The sequence below is a fragment of the Triticum aestivum genome, chromosome 2D (genome assembly GCF_018294505.1).
Source record: "Triticum aestivum cultivar Chinese Spring chromosome 2D, IWGSC CS RefSeq v2.1, whole genome shotgun sequence".
Classification (NCBI taxonomy): domain Eukaryota; kingdom Viridiplantae; phylum Streptophyta; class Magnoliopsida; order Poales; family Poaceae; genus Triticum; species Triticum aestivum.
Genome location: NC_057799.1, coordinates 612,701,853 through 612,715,110, shown reverse-complemented (window position 1 = coordinate 612,715,110; position 13,258 = coordinate 612,701,853). Strand labels below are relative to the sequence as shown.

The 13,258-nt window shown below is 45.0% G+C and overlaps 2 protein-coding genes across 2 annotated transcripts; both read left to right on the top strand.

Moving 5' to 3' along the window:
* Positions 1–837: 837 nt before the first annotated feature.
* LOC123054962 (probable cyclic nucleotide-gated ion channel 5) lies at positions 838–7,639 on the top strand. The gene is made up of 8 exons (XM_044478851.1): positions 838–1,031; positions 1,606–1,798; positions 2,521–3,094; positions 3,395–3,607; positions 4,073–4,371; positions 6,115–6,226; positions 6,303–6,539; positions 6,621–7,639. Exons 2-8 carry the CDS (start codon positions 1,770–1,772, stop codon positions 7,308–7,310), a joined length of 2,154 nt encoding a protein of 717 aa, XP_044334786.1. The 5' UTR covers positions 838–1,031; positions 1,606–1,769; the 3' UTR covers positions 7,311–7,639.
* A 61-nt stretch (positions 7,640–7,700) lies between these two features.
* On the top strand, positions 7,701–9,862 carry LOC123054963 (pentatricopeptide repeat-containing protein At1g80550, mitochondrial-like). Its single transcript, XM_044478852.1, has one exon. It carries the CDS (start codon positions 7,790–7,792, stop codon positions 9,104–9,106), a length of 1,317 nt encoding a protein of 438 aa, XP_044334787.1. The 5' UTR covers positions 7,701–7,789; the 3' UTR covers positions 9,107–9,862.
* The last annotated feature ends 3,396 nt before the right edge of the window (positions 9,863–13,258 follow it).

The following is a 13,258-nucleotide window of genomic DNA, read 5'->3' as shown; positions in this document are numbered from 1 at the left end:
TTTTTTTACAACAAGTTTTTTTTTCTTCTAAAATCCAAACACTTTTTTTGGAAAACAGGATTTAAAAAGAAACATGAACGTCTTTTGAAAATCCGAACATTGTTTCAAACATGTTTCTAAAACAAATCCTAAACATTATTTTTAAATGGGATTTAAAAAAGTTAAATAATTTTAAAATCTTTTAGCATTTTAGAAATTTCTAAACATTTTTAAAAAGGAAAAGAAAATAAACATCCAGAAAAGGAAAACAGCATAAAACTAGACTGAAAGTTCAGAAACTGATAAAAACGGACAAGAACCTACTGAAGAGTTCCTAGAACCGGGATTCTATAGAGCACGTAGATGCTAAATGGCCGGCGTATCTCTTGGACGCTCGGTCATTCGGCTGTGCGAGCCCCCGACAATTTCATGCAAAATGCGTTAAATAGGAATTATCGGTATGCGACAATGCCACTCCCCTGACCTACATGGGCTGGCCATTTTCGTTTTCCTTTTCCCGTTTTTAAATTCAGGAACATATTTCTAAATCTGTAAATAGTTTTTAAATTCACGATTATATATTTTGAATTAGCGAACATTTTTTTGAATTCACGGACGTTCTATGTGCGCAATAGGATGTTTGGGCACAGCACGTCGTCGCCCTCTGCGGCACCACGGTTATGGGCCCATCGCTCGCTCGCTCTCCGCCAACCCGTCACCCCACTCGCTCACTCGGGCCAACCGCCAAGCCGGCCCCCGCGGCCAATCCGCGTGCGCGCCTGCTGCCCTTGTCCCTCCGCCCCGTCCGTTTCCTCCTTTCTCCCCACCCGGACCCAGCAGCAGCCAGACCCAGACCAGCAACCCAAGCCGCAGCGAAGCGAAGCCTCGTTGACCGCTTCGCCTCGTCTTGCCTACCACCCTCCCTCCTCGCCTTCCTTCCCCGAACCCGTGCTTCCGCCCGCTGCTTCCCCTTCCCCTCCCCCAACTCCCCTACGCTCCCCTCCAGACCTCGCCGCCGGCCCCCTCGCCTCCCTCCCCCGCGCGGCCCGCAGGTGAGCCGCAACCGTCTCCTCCTCCTCCCTCGGTTCCTCGCTGCTCTTATTTTGGCTGTTGCTGCTGCCGCCGCGTAGAATTTGATGCTGCCATGGCCGTCCCCTCGATTCGATCGCCGCGTTCCGGGAGCTCCCTGCCCGGGCTCGTAGATCTGGATCAGCCAGCGCGGGACGCGAGGGACGAAGGCCGGTGGACGGATTCAGTTAGACAGCACGGGGGGTACTGCTTCCGTTCTTCTGCCAGCATAGTACCCTATCGGGAAAATGGAGGCGTGGTCTCCGCTGTCGCGGCGCCTAATTCGGGCGGAGGCCGCAGTACTTCAGCGCTGAGCCTTTTTGCTTGCTAATAATAGTAGACTGCTCCACTTTACTGTATGTCTGTATTACTAGGATTCTACCCTACTCGTTCCTTAAATGTATCAGGCTTCCCAATTTGAGTGCTCCCGTTCCTTTTTGGTGTCTCACTAGTCACTACTGCATTTGTGCTACATCTTTATGTGTGACGCTTACCTTGCAACTTCCTTTTGTTCTTACGCTTGCTTTTTGTGTTCATTCGGTGTGATTGATCAAACAGATCAGAGCATTTTGTGGAAGGACGGACTGCGGGTTGCTTTTGGTACCATCAGCTAAAGGGTCGGTAGATTGATGGCAGTTATTGGGGCCGTGGAGGATCTCTCGCCAGCTCTGCTCTTCCTTTGACATAGCCGTATGTTTGATTGTGGTTAGAAAGCTCAATACATGGACAGATACAGAGAGGACTTTAAGAGGTTGGTCATTTTTACTTAAAAGGGCACTCCTGTCATGCGCTTTCATAACTCTTATTAAAGGTCATTTACTTAAAAGTGACAATGTTTTCCTTTTCGCATGTCATGACTGTCAATTCTTAAGCCTGGACATTGTAGTACCAATTTCTCTCTGGACACCTTCCTGTAGGCTGTAGCCTTGCATCTCTCCTGCATATAGTGGTAATTCTATTGAAAAAGCACACACTTTTGCTGTATAGTCCATGTCCACATCAAATATTCACGAGTTCTTCCCATGGTACCCCCTCGTCAAGCACATGGCATCCTTTCTCGTCAAGCACATGGCATCCTTTCTCGCCGTCTTTTATAACTTAAAACAGGTCTTTGGCTCTTTGTTTGACCTTCCGGTATTACCTGTAAGAGTTATGTCATGTTTATTTTTGGAAGAAAACGACAAAGCCAGTCATTTGTTTTACATTTTTCCTTCATGTTGAACAAATAAACTGGGTTTTACCCATTTTGCTGTATAAACAGAGAAGCAGCCAGTATTAGTTTTTACATTTTCCTTCATGCTGGAGTGATGATGTAGAAAATATAAGGGAGAAATCTCAATCATAGCACTCTATCAGACGCGTTATATGATTTAACTTATCACTGCGCACTGTACGTACACATATTTATGTTGCTTTTGTTTAACCGTGGGCTGTTTTGAATTTGTTTTAATTATTTATCAATACTCTATGCAGGCTGGATGAGTTTAGCCCTAGATCATCTGTACAATCTGAAATTGGTGGGAGGAGCAGCCTGAGGTTCAGCATGCCTGGGTTCGGTTATGATTCGTTTAATCCACTAAGATCATTCATGTCAGGGCTGAGAAAGAGTTCTGGAAGACTCAAATCACTTAGGCACCCCAATCCATCTGGTGCTCCTAAGACAGCTTTTGCAGAAGATCTTAAATCTTTTAAGAAGAATATATTTGATCCCCAGCAAAAGTTCCTGCTGCGAATGAATAGATTTTTCTTCCTGTCATGTATTTTCGCTGTTGCAGTTGATCCACTCTTCTTCTTCCTACCCGTCATCGACAACTCAAATTGCATCGGTATAGATAAGAAATTGGCAGTGACATCAACAGTAGTACGGACTATTATTGACTCTGTCTATCTTATCCGTGTGTTTCTTCAATTCCGCACTGCTTATGTTGCTCCATCTTCTCGAGTGTTTGGAAGTGGCGAGCTTGTGATTGATCCAACGCTAATTGCGATGCGTTACATTAAAAGTTACTTCCTAATGGACTTCTTTGCACTGTTACCACTTCCACAGGTACTTCTTTGCATTCATGCTCTTCTATAGTATGAAGGTTATTTTACTGTCACTTGGTCTTTATCTGAAACAGTAAGCCTTTTCTTTTACGTGAAAACAATAAACCTTTTAAGTGCTTTTACACTTTAGCGTTAGATATTTTTATTTATCATTTCAATAGCCTGGCTCTATGCACAGATTTGCTACATTAAATTTATCCCATTAATTTGATATTCACATTCGACTATCCTGAACTATGATTACTGCATACTTCAAGACATTTTTCATATTTTCCTTGATGATCTCGTTGGTTATCGACAGATTGTTGTTTGGAGATATCTCCACAGTTCTGATGGTCCAGATGTGCTGGCTACAAAAGATGCACTGGTTTGGGTTGTCCTGTGCCAATACATTCCAAGGTTGCTAAGGATATTCCCTGTGACCAAAGATTTGAAAAGGACAGCTGGTGTTTTTATTGAGACTGCATGGGCTGGTGCTGGTTACTATCTTCTCTGGTTTATGCTTGCTGGCCATGTAAGTGATTGCTATGCTATGTATTGTTTATCCATGACATGTGCATCTTCATCTAGAGAGCATTATCACAATTATCTCTGCATTTTACACTATGATGAGTGCCTCGAGTAGAAACATTGTTGATACATTGAGGTTCCTTGCATACCTGGTAGCTTTTCAAAACTTACCATCTTTGCTATCTGAACTCTTCAGTTATCCTGTCAGATATGATAGTTTAAAGATTTCGTAGCACTTGGAGATTGTGCATAATACTCTACATTGTAGGCATTGCTAATATGTCAACTAATTGACTACATTTATGGTTAGATGATTTTTGGTAGTTAACATTTGATGGTATCCTTCTCTCCTCACATATAGTTATTGTCTTACGTCATGTTGAGCATAATTCTCTGAACATAGTTTGTCGTAGGTGATCATGTTTTCCTTGACTTACCCTGTAATTTTTCTATACGCTGTTTGTTGCAGAATGTTGGTACTCTGTGGTACTTCTTATCCATAGAGCGCAAAGATAGCTGCTGGCTTGCCAACTGTCATGCCACAGATGGTTGTGAACCCACCTACTTGTATTGTAGTGAGAATCATGGTGGCAGTGAGAGGTACAAAAATTGGAGTACGAGTACCCCAATATTTAATCAGTGCAATGGCACTGATGAATCTTTCAATTTTGGTATCTATCAGCAAGCATTGGTGTCTGGAATACTTGGTCCAGGAAATTTTGTCTCTAAAAGTTGTTATTGCTTCTGGTGGGGATTACAAAATTTAAGGTAATAGAAAAAAACAATACTCCGTACATCTGTTCATTATTCTTCGAAGGCTTTCATTGTGCACAAGAAAATATATTTGAAAAACTCTGATTTAAACAGTTCCCACAAAATGAGTCATTTCTTACCGAAACGGAATTTCTCTCATGGTAGGAGTTTGTAAAGTCCATTTCACTCCCTGTCTTGGAAAATAGATTTTGTTAGATACTTGGATCTGCATGATGACCACTCCAGACAAACTGGACTACTGGAGCTTGGAAGCAACAAATGGAGTGGATCTTAGAGACCCGTAAAGGAACTACCTACTTTCCTAACTTTGTATGCTGTGGCATACATATAACTTGTAGAGATTATTTTTGTATGATTTGAAAGAGCATGCCAGTTAATATTGGTTACACTAATGGTCTGAAAAGCCAATGTGCGCCAAATTGCTAGTGAGAATATAAGATATTGTATATGATGTGTTATCCTGTTAGTATAACCTGGACTTACTGGTGTTATATTAGATTTTGTTTGGAAATAGCAATATTATAACATAACTTACCAATTCAAATATGATTGCCGTGGTGTCAAAAAGTTGCCCAACTTTCTAGCTATTTAAGGTTTGTTTGGTTTGAGACTAAGTTTGCCAAAGGTGTCACACCTAAGGTTAGGCAAGTTTGACCAACTTAGGTGGGTGTTTGGTTCAAGCCACACCTTAGGCAAGTCACACTAGTGCCCCGCATTACATACACACAAAAAGTGTGGCATGATTCCCTTAGGATTGCCAACTTGTGGCTCTTATTTTGTTGAACTAACCTTAGGCAAGCTTGGCAAAAAATGTATGGCAAAGTGTGGCAATGCAAGGCGTAGAACCAAACAGCCCCTTAAGCTGGCCTTCTTTCCAGCAGTACACTTTTTGATTATCGGGGTTTATAGAGAACTAAAGGGAACTAGCCGCTGCCGGTTCTGGGTTTCCTGTTGTTCTAGCTCAACACACTTGAAAATAGGGTGGTTGTATTTCATATGCTGCCTTTAACAGAATGCATATACTACTATTTCCGTTTCTAAATATAAGCCCTTTTAGATATTTCAATACGGAGTACATACGGATGTATATAGACATATTTTATAGTGTGGACACACCCATTTTGCTCCGTATGTAGTCCGTATTGGAATCTCTAAAAAGGCTTGTATTTAGGAACGGAGGGAGTACTAGTCATCCAAGATGAAGAGAACACAAGATCTTAAGTTCCTTGCAGCAAAAATGGCATACCAGGAAAGAGGCAAAAACCAGCCTGTTCACATTTTCCTGGCTTAGGTCATGAAATCTAGCAAAAGCTATTTTGTGAACCCTGATCCTAATTTGGACCTGGGTCCTTCTGCTTGGGGTGTCAACTTTGCATTCTAATTGTTGCAGGTTTATATGAGCAGCTATCATTGTTTGCGTACTTCCTCCGATTTCAGATGTAGTGTCCTAGAGACTGTATTGGTCAAACATTTTGAAGACTAATGGACCTTCAGTGTATATAATTTTTATATTGGCAGCATGGAGTTCGTTTTACTAGACCTTTTGTGAGTTTTACTTCCATGATAGATTGTTTTTTGCGACCTTCAAAAATATGATGATAAAAAATAGCAGCCAATGTGGTAATCGTTTGTCTTCACAATGACTATTTTTTGTGACTAGAGAGTACATTACTTTTCCATATCTTATATTTGTGGTTCATTGTGCTTGATATGTTTAACTTCCTTTCCATTTAACAGTACCCTTGGCCAAGGGTTTGTAACAAGTACATATCCCTGGGAGGTGTTATTCTCCATTGCAATATGCATCCTTGGACTGATTCTCTTTGCGCTCCTCATCGGTAACATGCAGGTAGAATGATAATGCATCGCAAACTATCTTTTCACCCTGTTTTGCCGGATTCTAAGTTGTAACATTGTCTTTTCAGACCTACCTTCAATCAGTTGCTATACGCCTTGAAGAGATGAGAGTTAAGAAGCGTGATGCTGAGCAGTGGATGCATCACCGATCACTGCCGCCGGATATCAGAGAACGAGTAAGGCGGTATGAACGGTATAGGTGGTTGGAGACCAGAGGAGTAGATGAAGAAAATTTGGTTCAAACCCTTCCAAAAGACCTTAGGAGGGACATCAAACGCCATCTCTGTTTGGGTTTAGTGAAAAGGGTAGGATATATATTTGGTCAGGTATCTTTGAAATTCTTGTAGCGAACTACACTGATTTCCTCCTGTTTTGCTGCTGAATAGGTGCCTTTGTTTGAGAATATGGATGAAAGACTACTAGATGCAATATGCGAGCGATTAAGACCTGCACTCTACACTGAACATGAATACATTTTGAGGGAAGGTGATCCAGTGGATGAGATGCAATTTATTCTCCATGGTTCCTTGGAGAGTGTGACTACTGATGGAGGCCGAAGTGGGTTCTTCAACAAGGTCCAGCTAAAGGAGGGTTCTTTCTGTGGCGACGAGCTGCTCACTTGGGCATTGGACCCCAAGTCTGGTGCTAACTTCCCGGTTTCGTCCAGGACAGTGAAGGCTCTTAGCGAGGTCGAGGCATTCTCCCTGCGTGCCGACGAGCTGAAATTCGTGGCCAGTCAGTTCAGGAGGCTGCACAGCAGGCAAGTTCAGCACACATTCCGGTTCTACTCCCAGCAATGGAGGACCTGGGGAGCCTGCTTCATCCAGGCGGCCTGGCGCCGCTACTACAAGCGGAAGATGGCCGAGCAGCGCCGGAGGGAAGAGGAGGCCGCGAACCGCCAGAGCAGCAGCAGCAGCGGCCCGAGCCTGGGAGCGACCATCTACGCGTCCCGGTTCGCGGCCAACGCGCTCCGGGGAGTCCACCGGCTTCGGAGCAAGGCTGCTGCTCTCCCCATTGTGAGAGTGCCGAAGCCCTCGGAGCCAGATTTTGGCGTCGACGCCGACGACGCAGACTAACGACAGACCATACTGGAAACTACCTGTGCTAATTAATTAAGCTGATACTTCAGGCGTGTAGATTGTGTACAAAATTCAAAAGACAGCAGCCGCACACAACATTGTGATGATGATTGTAAAAGTTTTACTGCTCCAAGGAGTATAGAAGATGCAAATGTATAATGTTTCAGTTTTGCTACTTGCCGGTTGCCTGAAACTTTTGATGCCTCTGTGTGACCTAAAGTTGCACATCACTGATCTTGTAAAAATTGCAGTGCCAAAAATCTGCAAGACTTCATCTACATCGAAATATTGCCGCAAAGATGAAATTGTTAGATGTTTGTTGAAAATTTGGAAATGTGGTTTGAATTTAATCGATTTGACTCAGATGGGCTGAGATTTGGAGAAGTTTCAGGTCAGGGCACGGGGGAAAGTGGTTTCAGGATTCAGGCGCCGTCGGTCGCACTCGCACCACACTCATCTCTCTGCTCGATTGCGGGATGCTCTCCCTGGCGCGCCGCCGGCTCCTCGCCGCCCGCTTCTCCACGCTGCCGGAGGCCGCGCCGCCCACCCCTCTCGACGCGGCGGCGGTCCAGGAGACGCTCACGCTCTACACCAACGACTGGCGCCGCGCGCTCGACTTCTTCCACTGGTCCGCCTCCCCGGGCGGCGGCAACCTGCGGCCGACCCCGTCGACCCTCTCCCGCGCCGTCGACATCCTCGGCAAGCACTTCGAGTTCCCGCAGGCCACCGCCCTGCTCCTCGCCCACCACGACCCCACGGACCCCGCCTTCCTCCGCCCCGCCCTCCGCGCGCTCCTCAACCGCCTCGCCGCCGCCAACCTCGTCGACGACGCCGTGCGGGCCTTCGAGTCCACCGCCGCCTCCGTCGGCCTGCGGGACGAGGCCTCCTTCCACCTCCTCATCGACGCGCTCTGCGACCACCGCCGCGTCGACGAAGCCCACCACCTCTGCCTCGGCGGCAGGGCGGCCGCCCCGCCGCCCTTCCCGCCGGGGACCAAGACCCACAACCTGCTTCTCCGCGGCTGGGCCAAGGCGCGCGCCTGGGCGCGCCTCCGCCAGCACTGGCTCGACATGGACGCCCGCGGCGTCGCCAAGGACCTCCACTCCTACTCCATCTACATGGACGCCCTCGCCAAGTCAGGGAAGCCCTGGAAGGCCGTCAAGCTGTTCAAGGAGATGAAGCAGAAGCGCCTCCCGGTGGACATCGTCGCGTACAACACCGCGATCCACGCCGTCGGGCTCGCGGAGGGCGTCGATTTCGCCGTTCGGATGTACAGGCAGATGGTTGAGGCCGGTTGCAGGCCGAATACCGCCACTTTCAACACGATCGTCAAGCTGTTGTGCAAGGAAGGGAGGTTCAAGGAAGGCTATGCGTTTGTGCAGCAGATGCACAAGGCCGGGTGCGAGCCCAATGAGCTCACTTATCATTGCTTCTTCCAGTACTTGAGCCGCCCGCAGGAGGTCCTTGCGCTGTTTGAGAAAATGCTCCAGAGGGGCTGCCGGCCAAGGATGGACACATATGTCATGCTCATCAAGAGGTTTGGGCGCTGGGGTTTCCTTCGCCCCGTGTTCTTTGTCTGGAAGACAATGGAAGAGCAAGGGCTCACCCCAGATGCATTTGCATACAACACACTCATTGATGCATTGCTGGAGAAGGGAATGGTAGATTTGGCTAGGAAGTACGACGAGGAGATGCTTGCGAAGGGCCTCTCACCCAAGCCAAGGAAAGAACTAGGTACTCAATTGCCGGGAGCAGAGTCTGACAGTGATAATGCCTTGAGTGGTGTGATCTGAATTCTGGCAACTAGGCAGCAAAACAGATATTAGAATGTTCATCTATCCACTGGTTGTCATTGGATCAGAGTGTGACTGAAACAATGATGTCACGGTGAGGCTTTGTGTTGATGGAGATCTAATGTGAGTTTGTGCGTTTGACACTGAAGGAAACATAGAATGGGTAATGTTGCATTTCCTGTCAACTTTGAAGCAGCTGTTCCCTGGAACAAACATGCGGAAGTGGAGGGAATTGGGTCAGAGGTTCTCACACAATGTGCTTGCTGGTGTGTTGCTCGAAAGCCTGTTGGGTTGTTGCCTAAGTTGATGAAGGACCTGAGCGCTGAGTTGCGCTGTTAGCCTGCTTCAATGTTTGGTACTCTGTATGGTGTACTCTGAGAGCTGGGAAAGATTAATGGTACAGGTTTAGATGAGTCCCTTTGCTCCGTCGTTTTATCATATGCTCATTTTGACTACCTGAAAGCATTGATGCCTTTCAAGTTTCAATGCAAACCACATTGCCTTGAGTTCGCATTCAATCATGCATTCTAAATTGAAGTGAAATGAAACCAGTGATAGTGGTCTTTCTCATATTCTCACTGGCTTGTTCTCTGAGGAAACCATGGAAGTATGCGCAGGACATCTAATGTCACGATGAATACTTAGAATAGCAGCATACCATGCCTGGAAGATTTATGAATTGTTTATACAAATTACAGGTAAATGTATTCAACAGTTCTGGTATTGCAGTGAAGTTTCGATTCCTTCAAATCTTAATTCCAGTGCTATGCTATGCTTATATTGTTTTATTGTTGTATTACAGACAACACATCCAGTTCTTTATTCATTCACTGTCCTTTCTACTGATCCTTGATGTGGCAATTATTTTCAAGTTGATTTCTCACCCAGCTTAATACAGAATGAAATGGTCATATATATTGCTTCTTAAACATCTTTTCTCTAGTGCAGGTTGCACTTTATCTAGAGTTCTTGTACTTATCTTCCTTAAGCATAGTTAAAACTATTGTGAGACCAAGCTTGGAAAAAATGGTTCTGCTCTTAATTTTAACTTGTAATAGAAAATAATCTTACGCTTTTCTGTATTTCACTTTAAGGCTAGATTACGCAGATACTTCTGGAAACTGCTGTATCGGGCGTATCGGATACTCGAATACGTCTGGATACCCGCAGAAACATATCCGATATGTATCCCTCTATTTTCCCTTTTTCAAAAAATTAAATTAATTTGGATACCTGTGAGATACCTGCCGGACACGGGAAAACCTTAAATCCCTCTATCCATGCCCTCTGTCTGTCCTTATTCTTCCTCCATCCGGACCTGGGCTCCACGCCACCGGTACACAGGTGGGGAAGGCCAGCCACCGCCAGTCAGACACTTCTCTCTTCCCTGTTCTCAGCGTGGCCACACCGGAGGAGAGCTCCAGGATGCTGCTGTTCCGTCAACCAATCTGAGCGCTAACACAGCTCCCTCTGCCGGCCGGCCCTGCTCAATCTCTTTCCAAGCTGCACTAGCTTATTTATTCTTCTTCTCTTAAGGTCAGCAATGGCTAGCATCGGTGGTTCTGGTTCTGGATCTTCTGGTTCTTGAATCAGAAGTGAAAGCTTAAACTCATATGCACGCAGTGGAGGAGTCAATGCAGTCGAGTTGCTGAATGCTGCTTGTGTGATTCCTCTGAATGCAGTCTGAAATTGTCACTTTCCCGAATTCCCGTATGGAAATCATGAATTTCTATATGTTTCTAATATTTCCTATATATATATATATACAAACGTATCCCCGTATCTGTGTTTTTGAATAATTGATGTATCGCGGTGTCCGTGTCCATATCCGCATCGCTGTATCCGTGCAATATAGCTTTCAGGTCTCAACAGGCTGTAGCTGACCAAATTTTATTTGATAAAGGGTAGTATGGAACTCAGCTTGAGAGGGTCATATATATCTGTGTTCCCTGTGAGTATATCTCAATTCAGGGCAATCTTCTCCGTCGCCATATTTTACTGCTGACATCCATTGGAATTCGAATGCATTATCTCTTGCCTCTGAATTTACTTGTATATGGTCAGTAGCTTAAAACCCTGTGTTGTACCCACATCTCAGGGCCACTGTTACCAGTTTCTTATTTATTTCTCATATGGGCTGTGGCCAACAGCACCATGTTGCATGAACTTCCCTAGAACTTGGACAAATCAGCTAGGTAACAAAAGAAGCTGTCAACTTGTTCTCGGGTATTTAGAAACTTTATGCTTACTCTAAAACAATCTTCAAACTGTTGGAATCGGTGCTAATATGATGTAACTTGTACCAGGTGTAACTGTCCCAATCTGAGGGGAGTTTGCCTCAAACTAGTTAGATGAAACTAGTCCTGAGGGGGTCTAGGTACCAGTGGTTGTGTATTGGGAATTTCCTCAGTGTGGGCAAGGGACAACTGTTGTATAAAAGCACAGATTAATATTCTTTGCGTAGCAAACAGTTGAACATCGCATACTAGATGTTCTTCCTCAACATGATAGAAATGAACTGTGAAGTTGACAGCTAAATTTCTCGAAGCAGGAGTCCTTATGGATCCATAGTTCAGCATGTGCTCAAACATGTTTGCACTTTGTGACCATCATAGAGCCAGTGGAATTTGAGTATTTGACCCTGGTGTCAGAGCTTGCTACTCCCAGTTAAATTTTGTATGGAACCACAGGTATGAGTGATTCAGCCAGGATTGTCCGTGCAACCTTAGTGTAAGTTCAAAATGTCACATGAATTGTACAAGCACCACTGACTTGTTATTCGGTATGATGTGGACTTATAGATTTTGAAGGTACCTTGAACTAATTTTTCATCTTGATCTGTAGCATCAAACCCAAAGCATTGATTTGTAATTGTTTTTACTGCACTATATTAAATGGCACAAGCTCGTGCAAGAAAGAATTTGTTAATCATTTTTGACAAATTATGTATTGTACATGCTGTTGGCCTCAGCCCTCAGGTTTAATAAAACTGTTGCCCAGTAATTTATCACCTTGATTACAGTTTTGGGATGGCCTGAGAGTCGAGTACTTACCAATGGATATATGTGAGCATATTTGGCCCATCTGGACAGGGTCATGAATGCCAATGTCCCTTGTTGTAATCAAGCAAAATATCACTTGAGTCAGGTCGTATTTTGGTGCAGCGTTGAGACTAAGCAAATATAGGCAACAGGTGCCTGGGTGAAGGGTGTCTGCCGATTTAGTATAAGGGGCCGAGATGATGACTGCACAAAGAGGGTACTGTACACCGATAATTCCCTGCGATGGGGATTGGGGTCGATATTATTCTGGGCTAGCGGCAGCTTTCATGAGAAGATATATGCATGTTTAACTAGGGGTGAATGTCGGGGCGGCGGCCCCGGAATTGTTGTTTGTCTTGCCTTGGACCTTGATCTTGTGTCGTGTGGGCGGCAGGCTCTCGCCGTTGTTTGCGAGATTTTCGACCCGTTTTTCTTATGAACTCGATCAATTCTCTTATGAATTGCCAGAGCACTTGGCGTCTTGGCCCTTTAGGTTTTCAGAAGAAAAAAAAACTATACTTATTTAAACCTTGGAAAACCTGTGACTGGAGTTTGGTATCACCTGCAACATTTTTTTCTCAGTGCGGGTTACAATTTCACGATTTTTTTATACTTGTGTACAACAGAAAAAAATGCTTCATATCTTATGTGGCAATTCCCTGTGTTGGAGAGGGGTCAGTGAGTCACTGAAGTTGCACCTGCAGACAGGAGTAATACGAAGCTGCAGCCTTCGTGACAAGATGATATGTGCATGTTTTCCACCTACCTGTTCAAAATCCTGAAACAAAGAAGAAAACATGTGAACGGGGCCTTGGATGACCTGTCTATAGCTCTTGTTTGTTTACATGTCTGCTCTCAAACTGTGATGCATGTACGGCTGTACCTACCTTTCTATGTGAACCTGAGACAATGATAATCCATATGATCATCAACGGCAGACAATGATCCATACGAATTGATGGATGATCAGGCCGGGCCGTGACAATTAATAAGTGTCGTTGATCTTGGTAGACAACCTGCTCACCTGTAGACCATGCACCGTCCCGTATGTTCCATGTGAGACTAATGCGATTCGCCGTGTTGCTTATCCATCCACACAGCTACAGGAGAG

Bases quoted from the DNA above. Each gene is read 5' to 3' on its own strand.
- LOC123054963 (XM_044478852.1), top strand. From the start codon at position 7,790: ATGCTCTCCCTGGCGCGCCGCCGGCTCCTCGCCGCCCGCTTCTCCACG.
- LOC123054962 (XM_044478851.1), top strand. From the start codon at position 1,770: ATGGACAGATACAGAGAGGACTTTAAGAG. The intron at 3,095-3,394 runs GTACTTCTTTGC...GGTTATCGACAG, and splicing joins CACTGTTACCACTTCCACAG to ATTGTTGTTTGGAGATATCT. The intron at 4,372-6,114 runs GTAATAGAAAAA...TCCATTTAACAG, and splicing joins TGGGGATTACAAAATTTAAG to TACCCTTGGCCAAGGGTTTG.